Consider the following 22,985-nt stretch of genomic DNA (forward strand, 5'->3'; position numbering starts at 1 on the left):
GTTTTAATCAGAACAGCAACACAAACAAACATATGAAGAAGGGTAAAATCAAGCAACATGCCTCTCTGCTCATTAGCATCTACATCCCCTGCAAGGCTGCACTTGTAGTCTGCAGAGTGTGCACTGCCCACCCTTTATATCCCAGCCACAAAGTGTTTCATGTCCTTAAAGGGACATGAAACCCAATATTCTTTCTTTCATGATTCAGATAGATAATACAATTTTAACCCCTTAACAACCAAGGACATGCCAGACACATCATACAAAAACAAAAAAGATTGTGACCGCTTCCAGCCGCTTTCAGGGTATTGCAGTGATGCCTCGATATTGAGGCATCCTGCAATACCCTTGATTAAGCAACCGAGGTGGCCCTCTCTGCATCGGCCGATAGTTGGTGGCATGGGAGGGATAGCAGGGAGGCGGGTGGGCGACCCATCGATGGAGCAGTTTCGGTGAACTGGGATCTGAGGGGGCGGGAGTGGGTGGGACCGCTTCAGTATAATATGAAGTATAAGGGAAGGAGGAAGGAGGGAGAGGGAGGGGGAATAAGTGTTGGGAAAGGGATCTGGGAGGGGGAGGCAGCTACACTACAGAAAAATGGGGAATTTTATTATTTATATATATTTAAAAAAAAAACTAATTTTGACCAAACTGGGTACTGGTGGTTGTACATGTGTAACAGATTTTGGGGGTTAAAGTTAGAAAAAGTGTGTGAGAAAAATGGTATATAAAGTGTGTCCTTAGCAGTAAGAAAAATTAAAAATGGTCTGATCACTAACGGCTAGATTTAGAGTTTGGCGTTAGCCGTCAAAACCAGCATTAGTGGTTGTACATGTGTAACAGATTTTGGGGGTTAAAGTTAGAAAAAGTGTGTGAGAAAAATGGTATATAAAGTGTGTCCTTAGCAGTAAGAAAAATTAAAAATGGTCTGATCACTAACGGCTAGATTTAGAGTTTGGCGTTAGCCGTCAAAACCAGCATTAGAGGTTCCTAACGCTGGTTTTGGGCTACCGCTGGTATTTAGAGTCTTGTAGGTAAGGGTCTTTGCAGCCACGACTTTTCCATACCGCAGATCCCCCTACGCCATTTGCGTATCCTATCTTTCTTTTATGTAATTAGCAAGAGTCCATGAGCTAGTGACGTATGGGATATACATTCCTACCAGGAGGGGCAAAGTTTCCCAAACCTCAAAATGCCTATAAATACACCCCTCAACACACCCACAAATCAGTTTTACAAACTTTGCCTCCTATGGAGGTGGTGAAGTAAGTTTGTACTAGATTCTACATTGATATGCGCTCCGCAGCAGGTTGGAGCCCGGTTTTCCTCTCAGCGTGCAGTGAATGTCAGAGGGATGTGAGGAGAGTATTGCCTATTTGAATGCAATAATCTCCTTCTACGGGGTCTATTTCATAGGTTCTCTGTTATCGGTCGTAGAGATTCATCTCTTACCTCCCTTTTCAGATCGACGATATACTCTTATATATATACCATTACCTCTGCTGATTTTCGTTTCAGTACTGGTTTGGCTTTCTACAACATGTAGATGAGTGTCCTGGGGTAAGTAAGTCTTATTTTCTGTGACACTCTAAGCTATGGTTGGGCACTTTTTTATAAAGTTCTAAATATATGTATTCAAACATTTATTTGCCTTGACTCAGGATGTTCAACCTTCCTTATTTTTCAGACAGTCAGTTTCATATTTGGGATAATGCATTTGAATTAATCATTTTTTCTTACCTTAAAAATTTGACTTTTTCCCTGTGGGCTGTTAGGCTCGCGGGGGCTGAAAATGCTTCATTTTATTGCGTCATTCTTGGCGCGGACTTTTTTGGCGCAAATTTTTTTTTTCTGTTTCCGGCGTCATACGTGTCGCCGGAAGTTGCGTAATTTTTTGACGTTCTTTTGCGTCAAAAGTGTCGGCGTTCCGGATGTGGCGTCATTTTTGGCGCCAAAAGCATTTAGGCGCCAAATAATGTGGGCGTCTTATTTGGCGCTAAAAAATATGGGCATCACTTTTGTCTCCACATTATTTAAGTCTCATTATTTATTGCTTCTGGTTGCTAGAAGCTTGTTCACTGGCATTTTTTCCCATTCCTGAAACTGTCATTTAAGGAATTTGATTAATTTTGCTTTATATGTTGTTTTTTCTATTACATATTGCAAGATGTCCCTCGTTGCAACTGAGTCAGAAGATACTGCTGGAAAATCACTGCCTGGTGCTGGAGCTACCAAAGCTAAGTGTATATGCTGTAAACTTTTGGTAGCTATTCCTCCAGCTATTGTTTGTATTGAATGTCATGACAAACTTGTTAATGCAGATATTTCCTTTAGTAAAGTTCCATTACCTGTTGCTGTTCCGTCAACATCTAATACTCAGAGTGTTCCTGATAACATAAGAGATTTTGTTTCTAAATCCATTAAGAAGGCTATGTCTGTTATTCCTCCTTCTAGTAAACATAAAAAGTCTTTTAAAACTTCTCATTGTTCAGATGAATTTTTAAATGAACATCATCATTCTGATTCTGATAGTGGTTCTTCTGGTTCAGAGGATTCTGTCTCAGAGGTTGATGCTGATAAATCTTCATATTTATTTAAAATGGAATTTATTCGTTCTTTACCTAAAGAAGTCCTAATTGCATTAGAAATTGAGGATTCTGGTCCTCTTGATACTAAATCTAAACGTTTAGATAAAGTTTTTAAATCTCCTGTAGTTATTCCAGAAGTTTTTTCCTGTTCCTGGTGCTATTTCTGAAGTAATTTCCAGGGAATGGAATAATTTGGGTAATTCATTTACTCCTTCTAAACGTTTTAAGCAATTATATCCTGTGCCATCTGACAGATTAGAGTTTTGGGACAAAATCCCTAAGGTTGATGGGGCTGTCTCTACTCTTGCTAAGCGCACTACTATTCCTATGGCAGATGGTACTTCCTTTAAGGATCCTTTAGATAGGAAAATTGAATCCTTTCTAAGAAAAGCTTATTTGTGTTCAGGTAATCTTCTTAGACCTGCTATATCTTTGGCGGATGTTGCTGCAGCTTCAACTTTTTGGTTGGAAGCTTTAGTGCAACAAGTAATAGATCATAATTCTCATAGCATTATTCTGCTTCAACATACTAATAATTTTATTTGTGATGCCATCTTTGATATCATTAGAGTTGATGTCAGTTATATGTCTCTAGCTATTTTAGCTAGAAGAGCTTTATGGCTTAAAACTTGGAATGCTGATATGTCTTCTAAGTCTACTCTGCTTTCCCTTTCTTTCCAGGGTAATAAATTATTTGGTTCTCAGTTGGATTCTATTATTTCAACTGTTACTGGAGGGAAAGGAACTTTTTTACCACAGGATAAAAAATCTAAAGGTAAATTCAGGTCTAATAATCGTTTTCGTTCCTTTCATCACAACAAGGAACAGAAACCTGATCCTTCATCCTGAGGGCGGGTATCAGTTTGGAAACCATCTCCAGTCTGGAATAAATCCAAGCCTTCTAGAAAATCAAAGCCAGCTTCTAAGTCCACATGAAGGTGCGGCCCTCATTCCAGCTCAGCTGGTAGGGGGCAGATTACATTTTTTCAGAGAAATTTGGATCAAATCCGTTCACAATCTTTGGATTCAGAACATTGTTTCAGAAGGGTACAGAATTGGCTTCAAAATAAGACTTCCTGCAAAGAGATTTTTTCTTTCCCGTGTCCCAGTAAATCCAGCGAAGGCTCAAGCATTTCTGAAATGTGTTTCAGATCTAGAGTTGGCTGGAGTAATTATGCCAGTTCCAGTTCTGGAACAGGGGCTGGGGTTTTATTCAAATCTCTTCATTGTACCAAAGAAGGAGAATTCCTTCAGACCAGTTCTGGATCTAAAAATATTGAATCGTTATGTAAGGATACCAACATTCAAAATGGTAACTGTAAGGACTATCCTGCCTTTTGTTCAGCAAAATCTATTATATGTCTACAATAGATTTACAGGATGCATATCTGCATATTCCGATTCATCCAGATCACTTTCAGTTTCTGAGATTCTCTCTCCTAGACAAGCATTACCAGTTTGTGGCTCTGCCGTTTGGCCTAGCAACAGCTCCAAGAATTTTTACAAAGGTTCTCGGTGCCCTTCTGTCTGTAATCAGAGAACAGGGTATTGTGGTATTTCCTTATTAGGACGATATCTTGGTACTCGCTCAGTCTTTACATTTAGCAGAATCTCATACGAATCGACTTGTGTTGTTTCTTCAAGATCATGGTTGGAGGATCAATTTACTAAAAAGTTCATTGACTCCTCAGACAAGGGTAACCTTTTTGGGTTTCCAGATAGATTCAGTGTCCATGACTCTATCTTTGACAGACAAGAGACGTCTAAAATTGATATCAGCTTGTCAAAACCTTCAGTCACAATCATTCCCTTCTGTAGCCTTATGCATGGAAATTCTAGGTCTTATGACTGCTGCATCGGACGCGATCCCCTTTGCTCGTTTTCACATGCGACCTCTTCAGCTTTGTATGCTGAACCAATGGTGCAGGGATTACACAAAGATTTATCAATTAATATCTTTAAAACCGATTGTACGACACTCTCTGACGTGGTGGACAGATCACCATTGTTTAGTTCAGGGGGCTTCTTTTGTTCTTCCGACCTGGACTGTCATTTCAACAGATGCAAGTCTGACAGGTTGGGGAGCTGTGTGGGGGTCTCTGATGGCACAAGGGGTCTGGGAATCTCAGGAGGTGAGATTACCGATCAATATTTTGGAACTCCGTGCAATTTTCAGAGCTCTTCAGTTTTGGCCTCTTCTAAGAGAGAATCGTTCATTTGTTTTCAAACGGACAATGTCACAAACTGTGGCATATAGCAATCATCAAGGAGGGACTCACAGTCCTCTGGCTATGAAAGAAGTATCTCGAATACTGGTTTGGGCGGAATCCAGCTCCTGTCTAGTTTCTGCGGTTCATATCCCAGGTATAGACAATTGGGAAGCGGATTATCTCAGTCGCCAAACATTGCATCCGGGCGAATGGTCTCTTCACCCAGAGGTATTTCTTCAGATTGTTCAAATGTGGGGACTTCCAGAAATAGATCTGATGGCCTCTCATCTAAACAAGAAACTTCCCAGGTATCTCTCCAGATCCAGGGATCCTCAAGCGGAAGCAGTGGATGCATTGTCACTTCCTTGGGAGTATCATCCTGCCTATATCTTTCCGCCTCTAGTTCTTCTTCCAAGAGTGATCTCCAAGATTCTGAAGGAATGCTCGTTTGTTCTGCTGGTAGCTCCAGCATGGCCTCACAGGTTTTGGTATGCGGATCTTGTCCGGATGGCTTCTTGCCAACCGTGGACTCTTCCGTTAAGACCAGACCTTCTGTCTCAAGGTCCTTTTTTCCATCAGGATCTCAAATCCTTAAATTTAAAGGTATGGAGATTGAACGCTTGATTCTTAGTCAAAGAGGTTTCTCTGACTCTGTGATTAATACTATGTTACAGGCTCGTAAATCTGTATCTAGGGAGATATATTATAGAGTCTGGAAGACTTATATTTCTTGGTGTCTTTTTCATAATTTTTCCTGGCATTCTTTTAGAATTCCAAGAATTTTACAGTTTCTTCAGGTTGGTTTGGATAAAGGTTTGTCTGCAAGTTCCTTGAAAGGACAAATCTCTGCTCTTTCTGTTCTTTTTCACAGAAAGATTGCTAATCTTCCTGATATTCATTGTTTTGTACAAGCTTTGGTGCGTATAAAACCTGTTATTAAGTCAATTTCTCCTCCTTGGAGTTTGAATTTGGTTCTGGGGGCTCTTCAAGCTCCTCCGTTTGAACCTATGCATTCATTGGACATTAAATTACTTTCTTGGAAAGTTTTGTTCCTTTTGGCCATCTCTTCTGCCAGAAGAGTTTCTGAATTATCTGCTCTTTCTTGTGAGTCTCCTTTTTTTGATTTTTCATCAGGATAAGGCGGTGTTGCAAACTTCTTTTGAATTTTTACCTAAGGTTGTGAATTCCAACAACATTAGTAGAGAAATTGTGGTTCCTTCATTATGTCCTAATCCTAAGAATTCTAAGGAGAAATCATTGCATTCTTTGGATGTGGTTAGAGCTTTGAAATATTATGTTGAAGCTACTAAGACTTTCCGGAAGACTTCTAGTCTATTTGTTATCTTTTCCGGTTCTAGGAAAGGTCAGAAGGCCTCTGCCATTTCTTTGGCATCTTGGTTGAAATCTCTAATTCATCATGCTTATGTCGAGTCAGGTAAAACTCCGACTCAAAGGATTACAGCTCATTCTACTAGGTCAGTTTCTACTTCCTGGGCGTTTAGGAATGAAGCTTCAGTTGATCAGATTTGCAAAGCGGCAACTTGGTCCTCTTTGCATACTTTTACTAAATTCTACCATTTTGATGTGTTTTCTTCTTCTGAAGCAGTTTTTGGTAGAAAAGTACTTCAGGCAGCTGTTTCAGTTTGAATCTTCTGCTTATATTTTCATTTAAACTTTATTTTGGGTGTGGATTATTTTTCAGCGGAATTGGCTGTCTTTATTTTATCCCTCCCTCTCTAGTGACTCTTGCGTGGAAAGATCCACATCTTGGGTAGTCATTATCCCATATGTCACTAGCTCATGGACTCTTGCTAATTACATGAAAGAAAACATAATTTATGTAAGAACTTACCTGATAAATTCATTTCTTTCATATTAGCAAGAGTCTATGAGGCCCACCCTTTTTTGTGGTGGTTATGATTTTTTTGTATAAAGCACAATTATTCCAATTCCTTATTTTTTATGCTTACGCACTTTTTTCTTATCACCCCACTTCTTGGCTATTCGTTAAACTGATTTGTGGGTGTGGTGAGGGGTGTATTTATAGGCATTTTGAGGTTTGGGAAACTTTGCCCCTCCTGGTAGGAATGTATATCCCATACGTCACTAGCTCATGGACTCTTGCTAATATGAAAGAAATGAATTTATCAGGTAAGTTCTTACATAAATTATGTTTTTCAATGGGATCTTTCTAACGCCGGTATTTAGAGTCTTGGATGAAGTGAGCGTTAGAAATCTAACGACAAAACTCCAGCCGCAGAAAAAAGTCAGGAGTTAAGAGTTTTATGGGCTAACGCCGGTTCATAAAGCTCTTAACTACTGTGCTTTAAAGTACACTAACACCCATAAACTACCTTTGTACCCCTAAACTGAGGCCCCCCCACATCGCCGCCACTCTAATAAATTTTTTTAGCCCCTAATCTGCCTCCCGCACACCGCCACAACCTACGTTATCCCTATGTACCCCTAATCTGCTGCCCCTAACACCGCCAACCCCTATATTATATTTATTAACCCCTAATCTGCCGCCACCAACGTCGCTGCTACCTTACCTAAAATTATTAACCCCTAATCTGCCGACCGAACCCCGCCGCTACTATAATAAAGTTATTAACCCCTAATCCGCCTCACTCCCGCCTCACTAACCCTATAATAAATAGTATTAACCCCTAATCTGCCCTCCCTAACATCGCCGACACCTAACTTCAAGTATTAAACCCTAATCTGCCGACCGGACCTCACCGCTACTATAATAAATGTATTAACCCCTAAAGCTAACCCTAACCCTAACACTAACACCCCCCAAAGTTAAATATAATTTAAATCTAACGAAATAAATTAACTCTTATTAAATAAATTATTCCTATTTAAAGCTAAATACTTACCTGTAAAATAAACCCTAATATAGCTACAATATAAATTATAATTATATTGTAGCTATTTTAGGATTTATATTTATTTTACAGGCAACTTTGTATTTATTTTAACCAGGTACTATAGCTATTAAATAGTTAAGAACTATTTAATAGCTACCTAGATAAAATAAGTACAAAATTACCTGTAAAATAAATCCTAACCTAAGTTACAATTAAACCTAACACTACGCTATCAATAAATTAATTAAATAAAATACCTACAATTAAATCTAACACTACACTATCAATAAATCAATTACATACAAATCCCTACAAATAAATACAATTAAATAAACTAACTAAAGTACAAAAAATAAAAAAAGCTAAGTTACAAAAAATAAAAAAATTAATTACAAACATAATAAAAATATTACAACAATTTTAAGCTAATTATACCTACTCTAAGCCCCCTAATAAAATAACAAATCCCCCCAAAATAAAAAAATGCCCTACCCTATTCTAAAATTAAAAAAGAAAAGCTCTTTTACCTTACCAGCCCTTAAAAGGGCCTTTTGCGGGGCATGCCCCAAATAATTCAGCTCTTTTGCCTGTAAAAATAAACACAATACCCCCCCCAACATTACAACCCACCACCCACCTACCCCTAATCTAACCCAAACCCCCCTTAAATAAACCTAACACTAAGCTCCTGAAGATCTTCCTACCTTATCTTCACCACACCGGGTATGACCAATCCGTCCAGGCTCCGAAATCTTCATCCAAGCCCAAGCGGGGGCTGGAGATCCATCATCCGGCTGAAGTCTTCTATCAAGCGGCTGAAGAAGTCCAGAAGAGGCTCCAAAGTCTTCATCCTATCCGGGCAGAAGAGGAGATCCGGACCGGCAACCATCTTCATCCAAGCGGCATCTTCTATCTTCATCCGATGACGAGCGGCTCCATCTTGAAGACCTCCCACGCGGATCCATCCTCTTCTTCTGATTGAACTTGAATCTGATTGGCTGATTCCATCAGCCAATCAGATTTTTCCTACCTTAATTCCGATTGGCAGATAGAATCCTATCATCCAATCGGAATTCGAGGGACGCCATCTTGGATGACGTCATTTAAAGGAACCTTCATTCGGACTTAGGACGTCGGAAGAAGAGGATGGATCCGTGCCGGAGGTCTTCAAGATGGAGCCGCTCGTCATCGGATGAAGATAGAAGATGCCGCTTGGATGAAGATGGTTGCCAGTCCGGATCTCCTCTTCTGCCCGGATAGGATGAAGACTTTGGAGCCTCTTCTGGACTTCTTCTTGCCGCTTGATAGAAGACTTCAGCCGGATGATGGATCTCCAGCCCCCCCTTGGGCTTGGATGAAGATTTTGGAGCCTGGACGGATCGGTCATACCCGGTGTGGTGAAGATAAGGTAGGAAGATCTTCAGGGGCTTAGTGTTAGGTTTATTTAAGGGGGTTTGGGTTAGATTAGGCGTATGTGGGTGGTGGGTTGTATTGTTGGGGGGGTATTGTATGTTTTTTTTTACAGGCAAAAGAGCTGAATTCTTTGGGGCATGCCCCGCAAAAGGCCCTTTTAAGGGCTGGTAAGGTAAAAGAGCTTTTCTATTTTAATTTTAGAATAGGGTAGGGCATTTTTTTATTTTGGGGGGCTTTGTTATTTTATTAGGTGGCTTAGAGTAGGTGTAATTAGCTTAAAATTGTTGTAATATTTTTATTATGTTTGTAATTATTTTTTTTATTTTTTGTAACTTAGCTTTTTTTATTTTTTATACTTTAGTTAGTTTATTTATTTGTATTTATTTGTAGGTATTTTATTTAATTAATTTATTGATAGTGTAGTGTTAGATTTAATTGTAGATAATTGTAGGTATTTTATTTAATTAATTTATTGATAGTGTAGTGTTAGGTTTAATTGTAACTTAGGTTAGGATTTATTTTACAGGTAATTTTGTAATTATTTTAACTAGGTAGCTATTAAATAGTTATTAACTATTTAATAGCTATTGTACCTGGTTAAAATAAATACAAAGTTGCCTGTAAAATAAATATTAATCCTAAAATAGCTACAATATAATTATAATTTGTATTGTAGCTATATTAGGATTTATTTTACAGGTAAGTATTTAGCTTTAAATAGGAATAATTTATTTAATAAGAGTTAATTTATTTCGTTAGATTTAAATTATATTTAATTTAGGGGGGTGTTAGTGTTAGGCTTAGATTTAGCTTTAGGGGTTAATACATTTATTAGAGTAGCGGTGAGGTCCGGTCAGCAGATTAGGGGTTAATACTTGAAGTTAGGTGTCAGCAATGTTTGGGAGGGCAGATTAGGGGTTAATACTATTTATTATAGGGTTAGTGAGGCGGATTAGGGGTTAATACATTTATTATAGTAGCGGTGAGGTCCGGTCGGCAGATTAGGGGTTAATTATTGTAGGTAGCTGGCGGCGGTAGATTAGGGGTTAATAAGTGTAAGGTTAGGGGTGTTTAGACTCGGGGTACATGTTAGGGTGTTAGGTGCAGACTTAGAAACTGTTTCCCCATAGGAAACAATGGGGCTGTGTTAGGAGCTGAACGCTGCTTTTTTGCAGGTGTTAGGTTTTTTTTCAGTTCAAACTGCCCCATTGTTTCCTATGGGGGAATCGTGCACGAGCACGTTTTTGAAGCTGGCCGCGTCCGTAAGCACCGCTGGTATTGAGAGTTGCAGTGGCGATAAATATGCTATACGCTCCCTTTTTGGAGCCTAACGCAGCCCTTCTGTGAACTCTAAATACCAGCGGTATTTAAAAGGTGAGGGGGAAAAAAAGCCAGCGTTAGCTACGCGGGTCGTTACCGACAAAACTCTAAATCTAGTCGTTTGGGTTTAAAGGGACAGTAAACCTTAAAAATAATGTTATATAATTCTGCACATAGTGCAGAATTATATAACATTATATTAGCCAAACTTTTATAAAACATAATTTCCCCTATTAATTTAAAAAAACAAAACGCTGTTTCACAGACCCGCTCACTGCTGAGTGGGTCTGTTATATTTACTCAGGGCATCGGGCCAGCTGTATAGTCACAGCCCGGTCCTGTCACAGAAGCGAGCTGCACTTAGTCTTATGACGCGGTCGGGCCAGGCTGTGACTATACAGCTGGCCCAATGCGCTGAGTAAATATAACAGACCCACTCAGCAGACAGCAGAGAGCGGGTCTGTGAAACAGCGTTTTTTTAAAAAAATTAATAGGGGAAATTATGTTTTATAAAAGTTTGGCTAATATAATGTTATATAATTCTGCACTATGTGCAGAATTATATAACATTATTTTTAAAGTTTACTGACACTTTAAGCAACTTTCCAATATATTTATATTATCTAATTTGCTTTATTCTCTTGGTATCCGATTAAATGAGTGAGCCAATAACATAAACCATATATGTGCAGCCACCAATCAGCATCTCCTCAGCCTACGTAGGTATTATTTTTAACAAAGGAAAACTAAGCAAATTAGAAGTAAATTGGAAAATTGTTTAAAATTGCATGTTCTCTCTAAATCATGAAAGAAAAAATATGGTTTTCATGTCTCTTTAAGCACTAGATTGTTATATATAAGCAGATATGCAAGTGTTTTATCTTTCACTTCACAGAATAAAACTTCAACAGATAATTAATGACAAAGGTGTTGAAATGGGTTAAGCCAGTTCTTACAAACAACACACTATCCTTCTTCAGCTATACAATATAGCCCAAATACTGCTCTATGGGTTGGGTTACCACCTCGGCCTTGTTTTTCTGGGTACTTATGAGTTACACATGCTGCAGGGTGTGCCGGGAGGACCATGAATAATGCTGTTCAGGATCACTATTCATTTGCTGTCCCGGGGTGCATTTCATGTTCCCTTCTGCACACCCTGCAGCATGTGTAACTCATAGGTGTCCAGCAAAACATGGCCGAGGTAGTAACCCTATCTATGGGGCACATCTATCAAGCTGAGCATGCTGTGGTGCAGAATCATGCAGATTGACAAGGCTGCTGAGAAGGAGGCGGGGCTTCACAACCATTTACATGTGCAATAATAAAGGGACATAAAAATGCACAATAAAAATAAAAGCCCTAATTTATGCACCACTTGGACTTGGCTGAACATACCTCTTGAGCCAGTGACAAGAGACATATGCATAGCTACCAATCCCCAGCTAGTGCCTTGTAGTGCATTAATTCTCCCGAGCCTACATAAGTATGCTTTTCAACAAAGAATACGAAGAGTGCCAATTACATTTTTTAATAGCAGTAAAAAGTAAAATTGCATGTACATCTAAACCATAAACGTTTAATTTTGACTTTCATGTTCTGGTAGTGGATGCTGCCTCGCAAGCCCTAAAATTGGACAGGCTCCCCCACGGCTTGTTGAATTGGTCTATAATAATAATTATTTTTGTGTACTTCTGTCACCTTTGATGCTCAGCTATACAGAAACCAGGGGCAAAACTACAGGGGGTGCAGGGGTCGCAACTGCGAGGGCCCTTCTTAGATTCTTGCACCTGGACCCTGTAGTTTCTAGTTATGCCTCTGACAGAAACTCCAAATTCTTTACCTGTATTGGCTCAGCAATAAATGCAGCTACATTCTTTGCTGCACATGTATTTAGTGTGTCCTTCAACTGGTCAATATATCTGTCTTTTGCTTCACAGCAACCTGGGGAGAGGAGAGGAAACAAACCAGCAATTAATAATATGAAGCTTATGTAAAACTGCTTTGCAATGGAAACCCATTTAATGAAGTTCCCAATGTTCAGTTCTTGTACTGATGTTGCATCCAGAGACAGTGTAGAACTCTGTAGTGAGTGATGCAACCAATGAAAACCGATTTTTACACGCTACAGACTCCAGTACTTGTTGGTTACGCTCTGTGAGTTTAAGAACTAACTTCCTTTCTCCCTAATTTTTAGTTGTACATCATTTGTGTTTTCTTTTCATTAATTTTTGCATTTGCGATACATTTGGAATGAGCACAAGAAGCTACTAGCCCTGTACAGGAAGTGCCCTTCATGACAAGAGATGGCAATCAGATGTCAGGCAGTAATGGCGCAGTCCTATGTCAGTATAATGAAAAGACTACTTCTAGTGACTTTGACCATAGAGCTGCACAGCTGTTTTGGAACACTGGCCACTACTGCAGTCAAAATTGATGTGGATTTGATGCTCACCTGAAGATTTGGTTGTGTATCTCTCTAAGCTTTCTAGGTATTGTCCCTCCCCAGGGGATTTATGTTTAAAAGGGAAGAGGTGAAATACTGTCTGTAACACTGCTGTCTCAGCTTGGACCAGCCATGTGTGTGTATCTACTGCATAGAACTGAAATATGTCTTTCTATTCAGCGTATTTACCCTTTGCCTACTGATACAAATTCCACAACTCGCAATAGAGATAGATTGCCCTGTTTTTTCAGGCTTAAAGGGACACTAAACCCAATTTTTTTCTTTCACGATTCAGATACAGCATGCAATTTAAAGCAACTTTCTAATTTACTATTATCATTTTTTCTTCTTTTTCTTGATATGTTTATTTGAAAAAGCAGGAATGTAAGCTTAGCAGTGGGCCCATTTTTGGTTCAGCACCTGGGTAGCGCTTGCTGATTGGTGGCTAAATGTAACCACCAATAAGCAAGCGCTACCCAGGGTGCTGAACCAAAAATGGTCCGGATCCTTAGATTAGATTCCTGCTTTTCAAATAAAGATATCAAGAGAACAAAGAAAAAGTTATAATAGGAGTAAATTAGAAAGTTGCTTATATATAAAAGGTCTGGTTTTTACTCATTCAGAATCAGAGTAGATGTTAGCAGGTTCAATTTTGCCTTTTTAAGTTTGTAAATTAGCACAAATTTTGCTTTATGTCCTTTGTATTGGTACTGCTAGCAGAGACTTTTTTTTATTAGCTATGTTGCTATTACTTAATTTAAAGGGATACTAAACCTAATTTTTTTCTGTCATGATTCAGATAGAACATGCAATTTTAACTTTCTAATTTACTTCTATTTTTTTTTGTTCTTTTGCTATCTTTATTTGAAAAGCAGGAATCTAAGCTTAGGAGCCGGCCCATTTTGAGTTCAGCACCTGGGTAGCCACCAATCAGCAAGCACTACCCAGGGTAGCAAATACATTTATCTAGCAATTTGTTTATTGTCTCTTTAATCAATAATATAAATTCACATTTGTGCAGTTTGCAGTCATATTATTTTTTGTAATTGTATAAGTAACATTTTTTTAAAAATCCATTTACTTCATAAAATAAACATTCTGATGGCTGCAATTTAGCTAATCACTTGCATCATAACTAACACTTCCCTACCTATTCACCCCTCTCCGTACGTCTCATTAGTTCTATGCACGCAACAGAAACTGCTCTTACTATATTAAATAACATGCCATCTCCTAAAAGCAAAAAAATATATATAAAATATATATGTGTTTTAAGATGTAAATGCTGCAGAATTGGGAAAGTTAAAAATCATGATCAAAGCACTTTAGACAGTATTGAATTCTTTCAGTATAAAGTTGCTCAAAATACAGATTTGCAGAAGGATTTCTAATGAAAATTTTGCTAATGGATCAGAATTAGACATGTGCGATTCGGTTCGGTCCAAATCGAAATTCGGACGAATTTTGCCAAATTCGGAATTCGGATCGATTCGAATTTCCGAATTGCGGCAGTGCTGAATCTACCGAAAAAATCTGAATCGATTCGAATTTATTCGGATGGATTTGGATGGATTCGGATGGCCATGTATTACACTAGTATTGTACAGTATACTAGTGTAATACACAGCACATCCCACTTAACAGTGCCGAAATTCTGAAAATCCGAATCGATTCGAACCGAATAGAACCGAACCGAATTTCACACAAATCCGAAAGAATCCGAATGAATCCGAAACAAATTAATTCGATTTCTTCCGAATTCGAATCAATCCGAACTGAAATTCGAATCGGTCCGAATCGATCCGAACCGAACCGAATTTTTTGCGGCTGCACATGTCTAATCAGAATAGACCTCATACAATATAATTTTATGAATATTTTATACTCTTCGTCTGTCCCATTATATATTATCCCCTTAAGGACACGGCCATTTTTCAATTTCTTTCCCTTAAGGACCAGGGCTATTTTTACATTTCTGCGGTGTTTGTGTTTAGCTGTAATTTTCCTCTTACTCATTTACTGTACCCACACATATTATATACCGTTTTTCTCGCCATTAAATGGACTTTCTAAAGATACCATTATTTTCATCATATTTTATAATTTACTATAAAAAAAATTATAAAATATGAGGAAAAAATGGAAAAAAACACACTTTTTCTAACTTTGACCCCCAAAATCTGTTACACATCTACAACCACCAAAAAACACCCATGCTAAATAGTTTCTAAATTTTGTCCTGAGTTTAGAAATACCCAATATTTACATGTTCTTTGCGTTTTTCGCAAGTTATAGGGCAATAAGTACAAGTAGCACTTTAATATTTCCAAACCACTTTTTTTCAAAATTAGCGCTAGTTACATTGGGACACTGATATTTTTCAGGAATCCCTGAATATCCCTTGACATGTATATATATTTTTTTAGAAGACATCCCAAAGTAATGATCTAGGCCCATTTTGGTATATTTCATGCCACCATTTCACAGCCAAATGAGATCAAATAAAGAAAAAATTCACTTTTTCATAATTTTTTTCACAAACTTTAGGTTTCTCACTGAAATTATTTGCAAACAACTTGTGCAATTATGGCATAAATGGTTGTAAATGCTTCTCTGGGATCCCCTTTGTTCAGAAATAGCAGACATATATGGCTTTTGTGTTGCTTTTTGGTAATTAGAAGGCTGCTAAATGCTGCTGCGCATCACACGTGTATTATGCCCAGCAGTGCAGGGGTTAATTAGATAGCTTGTAGGGAGCTTGCAGGGTTAATTTTAGCTTTAGTGTAGAGATCAGCCTCCCACCTGAGAGATCCCACCCCCTGATCCCTCCCAAACATCTCTCTTCCCTCCCCCACCCCACAATTGTCCCCGTCATCTTAAGTACTGCCTCCAAAAAATGTTTTCTTTTACTTTTTTGCATATAATTAAATTTTTTCTGTAGTGTAGCTGCCCCCCCTAATACCCTCCTCCCTCTTCTCCTCCCAGATCCTTTTGAAAATTATTTCCCCCCCTCCCTCTCCCTCTCTCCCATTCATAAATTCATTGGTGACAGTGGCTGTTACGCGATTGCGCGCACATATGCGCGCGCACGCGCGCTCCCTGCATGCCCCTGCACGCTCCCGGCACCCGGCGTGCACATTGCACATTCAGGAACCGGATGCCTGGTAGCGAAGGGCCGCCCACCCGCCTCCCTGCAGCTGCTCCCACCCACCAACGATCGGGTCCATCGCTACCGGTGAAGAGAGGGCCACAGAGTGGCTCTCTCTGCATCGGTTTTGGAAAAAAGGTATTGCAGTGATGCCTCAATGTCGAGGCATCACAGCAATACCTTGAAAGCGGCTGGAAGCGATCAGGATCGCTTCCAGCCGCTTTAAACCCTGATGTCGTACAGGGTACGTTGCTGGTCTTTAAAGACCAGGTTGTGTGCGACGTACCCTGTACGACATGTGTCGTTAAGGGGTTAACATGTTCCTGCCATTCAGTGTGAGATAATGACTTGATTTCACCAGGGGATAGAATGTAGAACACCATATTGACTAAATTTGGAGAACTGTCCTTCTATGAACTACATTTTCCCAAAACTGAAGCTTTTCTATGGGGGTTCCAAAATAATTATAACCAGATTTTACAAAACCCCTTTAAGTGGATTAGTCGTTCTATCAAACACCTTGGATTGTTCATTTCTAATGATATCCCTACGGTGATTCAGGATAGCTACAGTACATCCCTCTTTTACATGAACTAAGGCAACTTAGAACTAAATGGAATTTCTCAGCTGTACTAAAAATGAGCTTTCTCCCAAAACGTACTTACCTCTTCAGATGCCTCCCCATTTGCTTACCAAACACCTGCTTCTCCAATTTCAATGCGGAATGACTGATTACATCTGGCAGGGATGAGGTTCAAGAGTCGTATACAGAACCCTACATGATGCTGGTTGTTCAGGCATTGTCTGTAATAGCGCAGGCCTTCCCGCGAGTTGCAAGACTGCGCTATTAGACCCTCCCTCCTGCAGACTTGCTAAAATATTGCGGTCTCGCAGCTATTGAAAAAGGCCCCCCATAGTAAGACCAGTGATGATAAGGGGTTAAATCAAAGCAATTTATTACCTGGGGAGCAGCTGCATTTCCGTATTGTTTGCACGGGGGAATCTCTGCAGTGACTTCCTCCCCAAATACCACGGAAAACATCAGGATTCATTGTCTGAGAGGACAACAAACATATATTTTTTTGTATGTTTATTTAAAAAAACACAAAAAAACAACAACACAACAGACATATAAAGTTGAAATACAGCTAATACATATTACTGAGGGTGTAAAATGTAGTCAGAAGAGCACATTTCTGTAATGAATTAATTCTTGAGCAAAGACAGGTTGATTATCTTTATTTATTTTTCATTTATTTCCTTCTAGTGTATAAGATGGAGAAAATCAATACTTTATAGACTCTAATTGAATGGTTTGGCAGCTGTGATTGGTGGCAACTGTTATACCCTTGTGAATGTGATGTACATATTTATTATTTATTTATTTGTTTTAAATCCAGCTTTGTTTAAAGGTGCAATCATTTTACAAGGATACATTTGTAACTGTTTTAACTAACCATTTAAATATTTATTATGTTGTCAAAGGGAATGTCTTGATGTCTTCAGTTATTAATATTGTTATATTACATTGAAAGAATAAATAAAAAAGGGTATTTATGAAATTGAATTCCAGATAATTCCAATTTTCATTGTATAAAAATGTTATTTATATTTTATTTTTATTTATTAGTACAGCATCTATTTGTATTAAGTCACTGGAAATTTTTTAAGACTTAAAGGGACAGTAAAGTAAGATTTTTTTTATATGCATCAGAAATTAGTCATATTATAAAATATCTACATGCAAAATGAAAGTTAGAAAGCATATTAAACTGTTTTGTGAATCGTGCATTGTTTTCCAGCCCAGGACACACCCTCTTAAATGTTGTTGATGTAATTTGCTTTTCTGTGGTCAATTAGGGACAGATGTAAACAATTACAGAGGGAAAAACCATGAGTCAAAGTTAGCTTTAATTTATCCAAGGAATATAAAATAAACAAAGTGCTAAGCGAAGATAGCATGACTAACGTGTTTCAGCATTGCACTTTAGTTATAGACTTATAATTAATTAAACAGCTACACACTTTTTTAAGGAACAGTAAGCATTAAGTGCCAGATTACAAGTGGAGCGTTATTTAATGCTCCCGCCAAATCTTTAACTGCGCTAGAAGTAAGCTTTTTGTGCGAGTAGGGTTGCGCTCGTATTACAAGTTAAAAGTAAACTGTTTCGCTCATGCGCTAACCCACGAGCGTAAAAAGACGAACTTACAATATCACATGAACGATAACGTATTCCCCATATAAGTCAACGGAGGAAAAAAGTGGAAAAACACCCTACTGACGTGCAAAGCTGATCGCATATTCTCAAGTGTGCTAACACGACATGAAAATATGAGTATTTTACGTTCCAATTTTCTTCCCATAGATGAATATGTTCTATATATTCATAAATACATATTTCTACCTCTATGTTAAAGCCCTTTGTCTGCCTTTTTTTCTATTACCCTGAGACCTCATATGTTTGTCCTTTTTTGTAATTGTAACTGTACTTGTAATGAATTTTTTATGCATTTTGTGATACTTTTTTGTTTTGCAAAACTGTAAACTAGAGTTCTGAGGTCGCACTACCCTGACACACATTAACTTCATTGCGCTCAAACAATTGATTTTTTTTTCAATCTTGAAATACCTCATGCAAACACCTACTATAAAACCTTTATCACTTGCGGGATACTTTTAGCGTTCCACTCGTAATCTAGTCCTAAGTATTTATTTTTAGAAACAGAATCATTATTACAATAAAGCCACCATACTCCCATAGAAAATTTTGTTACTTTTTGTTACTATCAAAAGTGCTACTCAGCAACTGGTGCTGACAGCCAACTGTATGCAGCTTTTTTTTAATTATTATTATTATTATAATAATCAACAATTGATTCTACTACCAGCTGCAATTTTCCCCTGTACCTGTCTCCTTGTCTTAGTAATAACCTTCTTGTACATATCCAAGCTTGAACAGTTTCTTCTTGCTCTTATAAATTGACCCTTAGCTATTGCAGTGTACTGTATATGTCTACAGTGATTGTTATTCACATAAATGTAGCTTATTTCTGGAAATAGGTTTATGAAATAAAGAAAGCTCAATTTAAACAACTTCCAGCACGTATCAGCCAATCACTCTTCAGAGTGTCAGCGTACAACATTCCTTAGTATTTACCACAGTTTTCACAGTCAAATTATAGGAAAGGCTGGTAAAATAATTGATGATAGTGTGATGCAATTTTTTTAAAATTATGCATAATTTAACATTTTATGGTAAATAACATTTTGAGTTTCAAGTCTCTTTAAGGAACCAGCAATTAAGGGACATTTAAGCACTACAGTAACTGCAAAATCCTATAATATAACAGGCCAAGTGTGTTTGTCTGAATCTGTCATGCACAGTAGAGACTGCGCAAGGTCAAACACAACTGGCCTTCAACAGAATGACCTGCAATCTGATCCTCCGAGAATAGTAGGCGAGACAGAATGGGGCCAACCGGGCACGATGGAGTGGGGCGGACGCGACGGGGGCAGGGCCGGCCAGGTGTGAAGCAGGCGGGGCCGCGACGGGGGCCAGGCGCCATGGACATGAGAGAGCTCAAAAGAGGAAGCATAGAGAGAGAGCAAAAGAGGAGGGATAGAGAGAGCAAAAGAGAGGGATAGAGAGAGCAAAAGAGGGGGAGAGAGGCATCAAAAGAGAGGGGGTGAGAGAGCAAAAGAAAGGGGAGAGAGAGAGAGAGAGAGAGCAAAAGAGGGGGGATAGAGAGAGCAAAAGAGAGGGAGGGAGACAGCAAAAGAGAGGGGGGAGAAAGGGGGGAGAGAGAGAGAGCAAAAGAAGGGGGAGAGAGAGAGCAAAAGAGAGGGAGGGAGAGAGACAGCAAAAGAGAGGGGGAGAGAGAGAGCAAAAGAGAGGGGGAGAGAGAGAGCAAAAGAGAGGGGGGAGAGAGAGCAAAAGAGAGGGGGAGAGAGAGAGCAAAAGAGAGGGGGATAGCAAAAAAGAGAGGGGAGAGAGAGAGTGCAAAAGAGAGGGGGAGAGAGCTAGCAAAAGAGAGGGGGAAGAGAGAGAGAGAGCAAACGAGAGGGGGAGAGAGACAGCAAAAGAGAGGGAGAGAGGCAATAAAAGAGAGGGGGGATAGAGAGAGCAAAAGAGAGGGAGAGAGACAGCAAAAGAGAGGGGGAGAGAGAGCAAAAAAGAGGGGGGAGAGAGAGCAAAAGAGAGGGGGAGAGAGAGAGCAAAAGAGAGGGGGGAGAGAGAGCAAAAAAGAGGGAGGAGAGAGAGCAAACGAGAGGGGGGAGGGAGAGCAAAAGAAAGGGTAGAGAGAGAGAGAAAGAGGGGGATAGAGAAAGCAAAAGAGAGGGAGAGAGACAGCAAAAGAGGGGGGAGAGCAAAAGAGAGGGGGAGAGAGAGAGCAAAAGAGAGGGGGAGAGCGCAAAAGAGAGGGGAAGAAAGAGTGCAAAAGAGGTGGGAGAGAGAGAAAAAGAGAGGGGCGAGAGTGACAGCAAAAGAGAGGGGGAGAGAGAGAACAAAAGATAGGGGGAGAGAGCAAAAGAAAGGGAAAGAGACAGCAAAAGAGAGGTGGGAGAGAGAGAGAGAGAGCAAAAGAGAGAGGATAGAGAGAGCTAACGAGGGGGATAGAGAGAGCAAAAGAGAGGGATAGAGAGAGCAAAAGAGAGGGGGAGAGAGCAAAACAGGGGGGATATAGAGAGCAAAAGGGGGGGGGGGGACCGAGAGAGCAAAAGAGAGGGATAGGGACAGCCAAAGAGAGGAAGAGAGACAGCAAAAGAGAGGGGGAGAGAGAGAGCAAAAGAAAAGGGAGAGAGAGCAAAAGAGGGGGATAGAGAGAGTAAAAGAGAGGGAGGGAGAAAGAGCAAAAGAGAGAGAGGGGGAGAGACAGCAAAAGAGAGGGGAGAGAGAGAGAGCAAAAGAGAGGGGGAGAGGGCAAAAGAGAGGGGAGAGAGAGAGAGAGCGCAAAAGAGAGGGGGGGGGAGAGAGCAAAAGAGAGGGGGGAGAGAGAGCATAAGAGAGGGGAGAGAGAGAGAGCAAAAGAGAGGGGGAGAGAAAGAGCAAAAGAGAGGGGGAGAGAGACAGCAAATGAGAGGGGGGAGAGAGAGCAAAAGAAAGGGGAGAGAGAGAGCAAAATAGGGGGGATAGAGAGAGCAGAAGAGGGGAAATAGAGAGAGCAAAAAAGAGGGAGAGAGACAGCAAAACAGAGGGGGGAGTGAGAGCAAAAGAGAGGGGGAGAAAGAGAAGGGGGGAGAAAGAGAGCAAAAGAGAGGGGGAGAGCGCAAAAGAGAGGGGGAGAGAGAGCAGAAAAGAGAGGGGGAGAGAGAGCACAAAAGAGAGGGGGAGAGAGAGCAAAAGAGAGGGAGTAGAGAGACAGCAAAAGAGAGGTGGAGAGAGAGAACAAAATAGAGGGGGAGAGAGAGCAAAAGAGATTAAAAGAGACATCAAAAGATAGGGGGGAGAGAGAGCAAAAGAAAGGGGAGAGAGAAAGAGAGAGATCAAAAGAGGGGGGATAGAGAGAGCAAAAGAGAGGGATAAAGACAGCAAAAGAGAGGGGGAGAGAGAGCAAAACAATTGGACCATGTACATGGGTTTTAGGACTAGTTATAAATAATGCACAGAAAAAAGCAAAACCACCAATATCTTTAAGCAGATTAAAGATATTGGTGGTGCTGCTTTTATCTGTGCATTATATGTGTTGGGGGTTTGTGCATGACCCTCTGAGCTGGCACAACTTCTATTTGAGCCCGGGTGCTGGATATTCTGGACTTTGCAAAATTATATATGTTAGGCATTAAATCAAATCAAAGGATAAATACAATAATATGTAAAAACATAATTTATGTAAGAACTTACCTGATAAATTCATTTCTTTCATATTGGCAAGAGTCCATGAGCTAGTGACATATGAGATATACAATCCTACCAGGAGGGGAAAACATAGAAACATAGAAACATAGATATTGACGGCAGATAAGAGCCATAGGCCCAGCAAGTCTGCCCGACCTTACCTAACAGTATAAACTTATCTAGTTCGTAGGATAGCCCTATGCTTGTCCCATGCATTTTTAAAGTCCCCCACAGTGTTTGTTGCTACTACCTCTTGAGGAAGTTTATTCCATAAATCAATCACTCTTTCTGTAAAGAAGTGCTTCCTCAAATTACTCCTGAATCTACTACCCTTTAGCTTGAGCTCATGACCCCTTGTTCTTGAATTTTCCATTCACTGACCCCTGAGGAACACCACTAGTAACAGCCCCCTCTGCTGAATAAACTCCATTTACTAAGACACTTTGTTTTCTGTCCTTAAGCCAGCATTCCACCCAGTTCACAATTTTTGAATCTAGACCAAGGAGATATAGTTTGTGAATATGTTTATTGTGTGGGACGGTGTCAAATGCTTTGCTGAAATCTAGATATGCTACATCAACTGCTCCTCCCTTGTCTAATACTTTTGTTACATAATCAAAGAAGTCAATTAGATTAGTCTGACATGATCTCCCTGAAGTAAAACCATGCTGATTTTGGTCCTCTAAATTGTTTGTCTTTATGTAAGTCATAATTCTTTCTTTTAAGAGGCTTTCCATTAATTTCCCTACTACTGAAGTTAAACTAACTGGCCTGTAGTTGCCAGATTCTTCTCTACTGCCCTTTTTATGAAGAGGTATTACATTTGCTATTCTCCAATCATCTGGGACAGCTCCTGTTAATAGTGACTGATTAAACAGATCAGTTAATGGGAAAGTTTCCCAAACCTCAAAATGCCTATAAATACACCCCTCACCACACCCGCAATTCAGTTTAACGAATAGCCAAGCAGTGGGGTGATAAAGAAAGGAGTAGAAAGCATCAACAAAGGAAATTTGGAAATAATTTTGCTTTATACAAAAAATCATAACCACCATAAAAAAGGGTGGGCCTCATGGACTCTTGCCAATATGAAAGAAATGAATTTATCAGGTAAGTTCTTACATAAATTATGTTTTCTTTCATGTAA

General features: G+C 39.5%; 1 protein-coding gene across 1 annotated transcript in view; it reads right to left on the reverse strand.

Annotated features, from left to right (window-relative positions):
• The window catches only part of AGXT2 (alanine--glyoxylate aminotransferase 2), a 113,682-nt gene that overhangs the window by 32,349 nt on the left and 58,348 nt on the right, over positions 1–22,985 (reverse strand). Inside the window, exons 7-8 of the mRNA XM_053701200.1 lie at positions 16,963–17,056; positions 12,251–12,351 (exon numbers count right to left, since the gene is read on the reverse strand). Of these exons, the coding sequence (XP_053557175.1) occupies positions 12,251–12,351; positions 16,963–17,056 (195 nt within the window). The remainder of the gene's footprint in view (positions 1–12,250; positions 12,352–16,962; positions 17,057–22,985) is intronic.

Source organism: Bombina bombina, chromosome 2 (genome assembly GCF_027579735.1).
Source record: "Bombina bombina isolate aBomBom1 chromosome 2, aBomBom1.pri, whole genome shotgun sequence".
In the NCBI taxonomy this organism is placed as follows: domain Eukaryota; kingdom Metazoa; phylum Chordata; class Amphibia; order Anura; family Bombinatoridae; genus Bombina; species Bombina bombina.